Here is a 10000-nt window from a genome sequence, read left to right as displayed (position 1 = left end):
AAGAGGTGAGTCAACGCCATGTAAACCAGCAAAATTACAAGTTTTAGATAAAGAGAAAAATAAAGTAAAGGTTACATTATACGAGGGTAGATATCATCAAATTAGAAGAATGTTTGCATCAACCGAGAATAAAGCAGTTGAAATTCATAGAACAAGAATTGGTCCAGTTGAATTGGGTGATTTGGGTTTAGGTAAATGGAGACATCTAACTGAACAAGAATTAAAAGAACTCTATTCTATTAAAATTGATGATAACTCTAATAAAACAGATAAAAAGAAAGTTAAATTAAATTCATTTTTAGAGAAAAAGAAAAAACTCAGAGGAGGGGTAGATGAGAATAGTTTTGATGAAAATGAGGAAGAAGAAGAGGAAGAAGATTATGAAGAAGAGGAAGAAGAAGAAGAGGAAGATGATTATGAAGAAGAATCAAGATATATGGATAAAATCTATGATGAAAATGGTAATATTATTCGTGGTATAACAACAACAACAACAACAACAACAACAACAGAACCAAATATAGCTCAAATTAAAAATATCAAATATAAAGATAAATTAAAATCATTAGTTGAAAGTGAAGATACAGAAAGTAATAGATCAAACTTATTTAAAAATTTAAATCAAGTTAATGAGGAAGAATATGAAGAATATGATGAAGAAGAAGAAGAAGAAGAAGAAAATGATGATGAAGAAGAATATGATGAAGAAGAAGAAGAAGAAGAGGAGGAGGAAGATGAAGAGGAAGAAAGAAGATTAAAGAGAGAAAGCGATCCATATGCTGAAATTAGAAAACAATTCCATGATAAATTTAGATCAATGATTAGAAATAATGATAAGGATGCAGAGTTTGATGAAGAAACTGGTTACTATATTCCAAAATCTCAAAGAGAAACACAGCATTATGAAATGTCTGATAAAGAATTGAAAAGACTATCATTATATGATAGCGATATGAAGGCTATAAGAAAACATGAAAAAGAAGAATTAGAATTAGAAGAACAACAAAAACAACAAGCATTACAACCAAGAAAAAGAAAGAATAAATTAAAAGAAGAAAAAGAAATATTCTCAGAAAATAGTAATGATTATGATGATGATGAAAACATTGTAAGAGTAGATTCTACACCTGAAAAAATTAAAAAATATAATAATAATTTAGATAAACTTAAAAAATATGGTAAAAATTTAAAGAATAGAAAAAATTCTAAAAATAGAAAATAATAAAAAAAAAAAAAAAAAAAAGAATTCTTAAGTTTAATTTTAGGGTAATCATATCTTTTTTTTTTTTTTCTTTTTTTTTTTTCTTATTTATTAAAAATATACCATCTTCTAACTAAGGAGTGGTTTATATTCATTATCGATACCAGGGGAACTAATATTTAAAATAATATTATTATTATTATTATTATTATTATTAATATTATTATTATTATTATTATTATTATTATTATTATTATTATTATTATTATTATTATTATTATTATTATTATTATTATTATTATTATTATTATCATTACTATTATTATTACTATTATTATTATTAATATTATTAATATTAGTATTATTATTGTTATCATCATTATTATTGTGAACAATATTATCACTAATATTGTTACTATAATCGTTATTACTATTATTATTACTATTATTATTATTATTATTATTATTATCGTTATTATTACTATTATTATTATTATTATTATCGTTATTATTACTATTATTATTATTATTATTATTATTATTATTATTATTATTATTATTATTATTATTATTAATAATTTCTATATTTAATTTTGATTTTTGAGGTTGTTTGAGATCATAAAGTTTTTTATTTTCTAATTCTTCATCTTCTCTTGCACCAACTACTAAATCTACAACTCTATTGGTCGAAGATGATTGTTGGTTATATGATAGATTGTTTTGTTGATTTTTAATCTTTTGATTTGCCGAATTTGAGTTTGGTCTTGATCTTAATAATGGACTCTTTTTACCTATATAATATTTAAAAGTACTCTCTCTAGAGTTATTATTATTATTATTAACACTACTATTATAATTTGAATTATTTAAAGTTGAATTTGATAAATTTGAATTATAATAATCATTATTATTCTTTTGGAATGAAGAATTTTCATTAATTAATTGTTTAAAATTTTTTGATTTTGAATTTCTAATTTGGTGAATGATTTCATTTATAGTTGGTTTATAAAGTAAGAGTAAATATTGAATTGTAATGATTGGAGCGATTGCTAATAAAGTCATAATTAAAATTGAGAACCAAACCGAACCACTTTCGACCAAATGAGTGATAACTGAATAGGTATCAAGAGAGGGTATAACATTTAAAACCACTAAACAAATGAGATAGATTGGAATAGTACCCCAAATTAAGATATGATTAATCCAAGTGATAGTATGAGATTCAAAGAAGAGAGTTAATGATTGAATAAAGATAATTGAAGTAAAAGAGATCATACTGATTGAATTATAATCGATTGAACAACCACTATCACCAGTGAAAACATAAGGACCAAGCGTAAAAGTGAAAACGAAAATGGATTGAGTCAGTGCTCTAATGATCCATTGTGAGATAACTTTAACATTGAAAGCACTACTATCCTGACCAACACTATATAGATAAGGATTACGACGTATGATTGACTCTGGAAGATCCTTGTCGAATATGAAACCAATAACGGGTAAACCAGTGAATAGAATATTGTAGGAAGTCAATGAGAATGTATTGAAAAAGCTTGTACCTGCGAAACCACTAAAGAATTGATAGAGGATTTGAATGAAACAAAGGAACATTGATTTGTAGAAACTATAGTTTGCAGCAAAAGAAGTTCTTAAATAAGAGTAACGACCATGCACCAATATCAACTCTTGAAGATATTTGAATCTAGCCAAAGAGTAATCAGCGGCACGTGATGCTTGTAAACCTTCTCTACCACTTATACCAACGCCAACATTTGCCTCTTGAATCATCGATACATCATTACCACCATCACCAATTGCCAATGTAATCTTACCAGTATCTTTAATCATCTTTACAACTTGTGCCTTTTGACTTGGTGTAACTCTACAACAAATCAATGATCCAACCAATTGTGATAACTTTAAAAACTCTGATGCTGAAAACATTAATACTAACGATAAAACATGTCCTTCAATTATAATACTAGATGCTAATTGTTGTGATAATGGTAATGATCCAACATGTTTTAATAATGCTTCAACTGACATTTGAACATCTAATGTACTTATATCTGATGCTGCTCCTGAATTACTATTATCATCAATACTTTTACCAATTGTAAATAATTTATTATTATTATTATTATTATTATTTTTATCATTATTAATTTGATAACTATTATTATTATTATAATTATTATTATTGTTATTATAATTATTATAATTATTATTATTATTATTATTATTATTATTATTATTATTATTATTATTATTATTATTATTATTATTAGTATTTTTATTGATATTTTGATTAGTTTCAATTAAATTACAAGAATTTGCAATTTGAATTGCAGTTGAATATTTATCACCGGTTAACATCCAAATTTTAATTTGAGCTTGTCTTAAACATTCGATTGTACGTGGTACATCCTCTTGTAATTTATCTTCAATAGCAGTAATACCTAATAAATGTAAATCCCTTTCTAATAATTCATATGCTTCATTCAAAAGTAAAGATCTATCTTGAATTGCAGTTGTTGCTTTTTGATAATGTGATTGATACCATCTTTCATAATCTTCTTTTTGAATAATACGTTGTGCTAAACAAAGTGTTCTTAAACCATGACTTGCAAATTCATCAATTTGTTTTGAATATAAATTTAATAATCCATTATTGCTATTATTATTATTATTATTATTATTATTATTATTATTATTATTATTATTATTATTATTATTATTATTATTATTATTATTATTGTGGTGGTGGTGGTTGTTGTTGTTGTTTGAATGATTTTGTAATAATTTAAAAATGATTTCATCAGCACCTTTTGTAATGATTTTAATTGATGAAGTTATAGTATCACGTATAACGACACTCATACGTTTTCTATCTGAAGTGAATTCAAAGGTATGTAATAATTGATAATTCTCTAAATTTCCATTAATTTCAGTTGTTAGAGAAGTTGGTGTTTTTGAGGTGAATTTAGCACCAATAATCTTTGAAGCATTTACTAATGCCTCTTCATCGGGTGATGATGATTTATAATGAATTGAATTTGCACCTGTAACCTCATCGATGGTTGGCATTGGTACAATTGTGTGACATAATGAAAGACTTCTAAAGAATTCGATTACATTTTCATCACCCATTTTCATTGCTCTCTTTAATTCATAATATTTATCATCATCATCATCATCATCATCATCGTGATGATTATTTTGTGAATCTTCATTCAATGGTGTATCACTTTGAATTGGTTTTAATAATGTTGATGTTGGTGAATTATTAAATGAACCTAAACTTGATGTTGAACTTGAGCCTGATGATTCATTTGAATCAAAATTTATTAATAATTCTTCACCAATTAATTGTTCTGATTTTTGTTGAATTGATTGATGTAGTTGTTGTTGTTGTTGAATCGATTGTTGTTGTGGTTGTTGTTGTTGTTTATCTTTATTATAAACTATACCATTAATTGAACATTTTGAAAACAACATAACATTTTCAGTTAATGTACCAGTTTTATCAGTAAAGATATATTCGATTTGACCTAAATCTTCACTAAGTGCGGTAGAGTTTGCAGTGGCAGGACAATCGATATCAGAATTGTACATTTTTAAATCCCAATTAATAAAGAGAGCATAAGCATATTTAATTACATCGATGGTAACTTTTAGAGAGATTGGAATCATCATTGAATTCAATAAGAGGAATCTTAAAGGAATGATAATGGTTTTACTAGAGAGAGAAGTATCATCGTAATCTAAATACCATTGAGTATGACCTTGAATGATACGAATATAATCACCAATGAAACCAAATATTAATACCAAAGTCAATTGAATACAAAAGATAACGATTGTGGTCCTATTGATTTGTTTATCTAATTTAGTCCATTTGGTTGGAACATCCATTTTATTCTTTCCAAGTTTAGTTTCATTACCAGTGTAAACCACTAAACCATAGATATAATTCGTATTCTTTAAATGGGTTGCTTGTAACACCAAATTGCTACTGTCCACTGGTAACCAATCGGAATGAGAGAATGTATTCACCTTTCTATTGGCCCTCATTGATAATCTACTATCAAATTTATTAATCTCTGCATTTGGTACTGGACATTCTAATACTCCTTGAAAACTTTTTAATTGTGATAATTCTAATCCTGATGTTTCTTTAATTGAATATTTAATTTTTAAATCAGTTTCACCATCTAAATTTGATGTCTAAAAAAAAAAAAAAAAAAAAAATGGTTAATATAAATAAAACAAAAAAATAATAATATTTCTTTTTTTTTTTTTTTTTAGACAAAAAAAAAATACAAACTTGAACATATAATGAATTTGTAATTTTATCAGAAGTTGATAATACTAATAAATCACAAGGTATTTCTTCATTCTCTGTTAGATAAACTATATCTCCAACTAGAATATTTTGAGATTGAATTTGTTGTTTTTCATTATTTCTAAGGATATTATAAATACGTTCATTTGCTTTTTTATCACGACGACTTCTATTATAATCATCAAATGCTTCTTTCACTGCTGATATGGCAAAGATAAAGAATAGTGCACCCCATGTCGATACTGGATCCACTGGTGTAATCGATGGAAACAATTGGAGTATACCAATCATTAAGAAATAAATATTCATTGCTCTTCCAAATTGCTCCATTAAATTCTTTGGTATAAATGTAATTATCGTATATTTTGTATTACTAATCCTATTACTAGGATATTTTTTATTTCTTTCTATATCATTTGCATAAATCGTTCTAATACCACCATCATCTAAATTATGTTTTGGTTTTATACCAAATAGTCTTATCATAAAATCCATATTTATGTTTATTTATCTATTATTTATCTATTATTTAATTCTTTATTTGTTTATTTTCTTTTTGTTGTGTATATGCTTTGTTATTATTATTATTATTTTTATAATTTTTATAATTTTTATTTTGTGTTGAAAAAAAAAAAAAATTAAAAAAATTTCTTATTTTACACAATAAAATTAAAAAAAAAGAATATAGGGATACAAAACTGATAAATCAAAGAATCATAATGTGAGTGCTTGAATAAATAATTTTTTTTTTTTTTTTTTGTGTTGTCTAAAATAACAAATTTTTTTTTTTTTTTGATTTTTTTTTTTTTTTGATATTTTTTTTTTTTTTAAAAAAGTTTTTTTATTTTATTTTTTTTTATTTTATTTTTTTTTTTTTAGAATATGATGTGGAAAAAAAAAAAACTATCTAAAATATGATGTTGTTTAAACCAGTAAATCAAAATCGTTATTTGCTTTTTTTTTTTTTTTTTTTTTTTTCTTTCTTTTTTTTTTTCTTTTTTTTTTTTTTTTGTTTTTATTTGGCTTTAATTAAGTTTTAATTTTTCTTCTTATTAGTTTGTTATTTTAAAAGATAATTTTATTTTAATATAAAAAAAAAAAAAAAAAAAAAAAAAAAAAAAAAAAAAAAAAAAAAAAAAAATAATAATAAAAAAAAAAAAGGACAATAAATTATTTTTATTTAATTATAATTTTAAAATATTATTAATTTATATTTATTGAAAATGATTAAAAAGATTTTAATTTCCTTAAAGGTTAATTATCCTCGTTAATTTTTTAATTTTTTTTTTTTTTATATTTTTTTTTTATATTTTTTTTTATTTTTTTTTTTTTAAGTTTTTTCAAATTTTTTTCCAAATTTTGTTTTTCATTTACGCAAACGCATTTATTAAACATAGAAAAAAGGTAATTCAATATAAATGATAATTAATTGAATCAATAGATTTTATAGATGTATTCATCAAACATTAAACTTACAAATTAATTTATTTCAAAAAAAAAAAAAAACAAAAAAAAAAAAAAAAAAAAATATATATATATAAAATATTTATTATACATAACTAATAGATGGATGAAAATGAATACGATGAATACACACAAATCTCATGGAGTGATACTATTAAAGGTCTTATCAAAGATCCAGAATCAAGAAATTCAATTTTAGAAAATTTAAAAAATATTTCAGTATTTATTGCTTCCTCAATGATTATTGCAAAATATGCTCATAAAATTTGTGAACCACAATTACTCTCAAAAATTTTATTTGAATCTTAAATTTTAATATATAAATACAAATGAAATATATATAATAAATAAATAAATAAATAAATAAATAAATAAATAAATAAATAAATAAATAAATATGCACAACAATACATTCACAACCAACTTAAAATACAATAAATGAAAACAAAACAAATAACAAGCAAGAATAAACTTTCCTTTTGAAAAAGAAAGAAAAAAATAAATAAAATAAAAAAAACAAAAACTCTAACTAAAATTAATAAAAGACACCTTTTTTTTTTTTTTTGGGACAAATAAAATAAAAAAAAAAATAAAAAAAAATGATTATTAAAAGTTTTTTAATAAATAATTTGGTTAAAAGGATTTATTAAATATTTCTACAATTTCTGTTGACTGTGTAGTTGTTGTTGTTGTTTTTCTAATAATTGTTGTTGATAAATTTGTTTAATATTTTTACCTCTTCCTTTTCTTTCATTTTCAGCATTTTCTAAACGATTAGCATGATAATATTGATCGAGTGTTGATGGTATTAATAAATCTGGATTTGGAATTGTGTCATGTTGTTGTCCAATTGATGTATAACCTTGATCATATAATTCACAGTAGGGAATATTACAAATTTTAATGAATTCCCAAATTTCATGATAATTCCAATTTAAAATTGGATTTACTCTTAAAAAATGTGGCCATCCCTTTTTTTTTTTCAATATTATTATTATTAATATTATTAATATTATTATTATTATTTTACATAAAGTATTAATTATGTTATTTTTATATATTTTTATTACATACAGGGTCAGTATAAGAGAATTTCTCTAAATGTAATGAATTTGGGTCACCAAATCTTATGCCAATGAAAACTGCTTTTATATTTTCGCTTGTAATAATTTTTTCTAAACCTTCTTTAATCCCAATTGATGAAACTTCTAATAAATTTAAATTATATCTATAAAATATATTTATAATTTAAAATTATTATTGTCAATATTCAATAATTTATAAAGATTTATTATAAAGTTATATAATATCATTGAATAATATATATATAATATACCTACATTGAAGAACAAGTTTCAGTGAATTCATTCACTTGATTAAAACTATCAGGTGTTTGGAAATATATAGTTTTTAATCCATTTCTTTTATTATTTATTTGATTATTATTATTATTATTTTTATTATTATTATTATTGATATTATTATTATTATTACATGAGTTATTGATAGTATTTTTAAATTTTTTTAATAAAACATAATTAATTAAATGTAATAAAACACAACAATCCTTTCCACCATTAAAACTAAGAGCTATTTCTTGAAATTCAAATTTATTGAATGCACATTCTATAGTTTCTATTGATTCCATTATTTTATTATAAAACTCTTCTTTATTTATTTTATTATTATGCTTTTCATATTCTAAAAACTTTTTTTTATCAATTATAAAATCTAAATTAAATTTTATTAATTCATTTATTGTTCTGATTGTCATTTTTTTATTTTTTTTATTTTTTTTATTTTTTTTATTTTATTTTATTATATCGAGTTTGTGTTTATGTTTTTTTATATTATTATTATCGTTGTTTATGTTTTTTTATATTATTATTTTATTGTTTATTATTATTATTATTATGTTTTATAGTTAGATATCTAATTTTTTTTTTTTTTTGTGGTTTGGAAGTCTCGTTTTGAATAAATAAAAAAAAAAAAAAAAAAAAAAAAAAAAAAAAAAAAAAAAAAAATTGACGTTAAAAAAAAAAAAAAAAAAAAAATATATTTTTCATATTTTCATTTTTTTAACCTTATATTTCATTTTATTTTTCCATATTTCTATTTAGGGAAGATAATAATGGTAAATAAAAATAAAGGTAAATAAAAAAAAGGGGGCAACCAACAGACCAGCGCCGCTCAAAATTATTTTTCACCACTTTAATACTGAGATTTTTATATCCGGCCAAACTTACCAACCAACAGTGCCGCTCAAAATTACTTTTCACCACTTTAATACTGAAATTTTTATATCCGGCTATATATATATTTTGTGTGTAATTTAATAAATATATTATTATTATTTTTATTATTATTATTATTTTTAAAAAAAGATTTAATGGATTTGAATTGATTACTATTGAATTTCAACACGTAAAACTCATGCGATAAAGCAGAAGCATATAGTGGTAGAGGTGATATTACAGATATTTTTTACTTGTGCCACAGTTTCAAATGATAATGTCATTAGAATTGGGAATTTTAATTCAAATCAATATGATTCAATAGCATCGTCATTGACTGGTCATGATGATCCATCAGTTAATAATAATAATACAATCGCCTCATTCTCTTTCATATCAAATCCACCACCACATTATCATTATTATTATTATTATTATTATTATTATTATTATTATTATTATTATTATTATTATTATTATTATTATTATTATTATTATTATTATTATTATTATTATTATTATTATTATTATTATTATTATTATTATTATTGGCATCCAGTGATTCATTTTCCAAGGAATTTAGATAAATCAAATCATTTAATTTCTTTATCATTAAATGATAATTAATGATAGTCAAAGTACAATCAATACAGGTAATATTAATGTTTAACAAATAGATACAGAGATGAAACCAATATTGAAAAACATCAACACCAAAAACCAACAAACCCATACTTTCACCATTCGAATTCGATA

General features: G+C 22.1%; 5 protein-coding genes across 5 annotated transcripts in view; 2 read left to right on the top strand and 3 right to left on the bottom strand.

Moving 5' to 3' along the window:
• Positions 1-1222, top strand: part of DDB_G0282961 (hypothetical protein) — a gene marked incomplete at both ends in the record, with an annotated part of 1807 nt that extends 585 nt beyond the window's left edge. Inside the window, one exon of the mRNA XM_634189.1 lies at positions 1-1222. This exon is cut by the window's left edge and continues 110 nt beyond it. Coding sequence (XP_639281.1) covers positions 1-1222 — 1222 coding nt within the window.
• A 108-nt stretch (positions 1223-1330) lies between these two features.
• DDB_G0282959 (P-type ATPase) lies at positions 1331-6041 on the bottom strand (the record flags this gene model as incomplete). The annotated part of the gene is made up of 2 exons (XM_634188.1): positions 1331-5428; positions 5529-6041. The coding sequence occupies 2 exons, from the start codon at positions 6039-6041 to the stop codon at positions 1331-1333; spliced, it is 4611 nt and encodes a 1536-aa protein (XP_639280.1).
• A 1071-nt stretch (positions 6042-7112) lies between these two features.
• On the top strand, positions 7113-7319 carry DDB_G0282957 (hypothetical protein; the record flags this gene model as incomplete). Its single annotated transcript, XM_634187.1, has 1 exon — positions 7113-7319. One exon carries the CDS (start codon positions 7113-7115, stop codon positions 7317-7319), a length of 207 nt encoding a protein of 68 aa, XP_639279.1.
• Positions 7320-7666: 347 nt separating this feature from the next.
• DDB_G0282955 (hypothetical protein) lies at positions 7667-8784 on the bottom strand (the record flags this gene model as incomplete). The annotated part of the gene is made up of 3 exons (XM_634186.1): positions 7667-7981; positions 8085-8238; positions 8351-8784. The coding sequence occupies 3 exons, from the start codon at positions 8782-8784 to the stop codon at positions 7667-7669; spliced, it is 903 nt and encodes a 300-aa protein (XP_639278.1).
• Positions 8785-9635: 851 nt separating this feature from the next.
• DDB_G0283059 (hypothetical protein) lies at positions 9636-9977 on the bottom strand (the record flags this gene model as incomplete). Its single annotated transcript, XM_634185.1, has 1 exon — positions 9636-9977. One exon carries the CDS (start codon positions 9975-9977, stop codon positions 9636-9638), a length of 342 nt encoding a protein of 113 aa, XP_639277.1.
• Between the last annotated feature and the right edge of the window lie 23 nt (positions 9978-10000).

The sequence above is a fragment of the Dictyostelium discoideum genome (assembly GCF_000004695.1).
Source record: "Dictyostelium discoideum AX4 chromosome 4 chromosome, whole genome shotgun sequence".
Lineage (NCBI taxonomy): Eukaryota > Evosea > Eumycetozoa > Dictyosteliales > Dictyosteliaceae > Dictyostelium > Dictyostelium discoideum.
The sequence above is the reverse complement of the archived record's forward strand: the minus strand, read 5'-3'. Positions and strand labels throughout refer to the sequence as shown.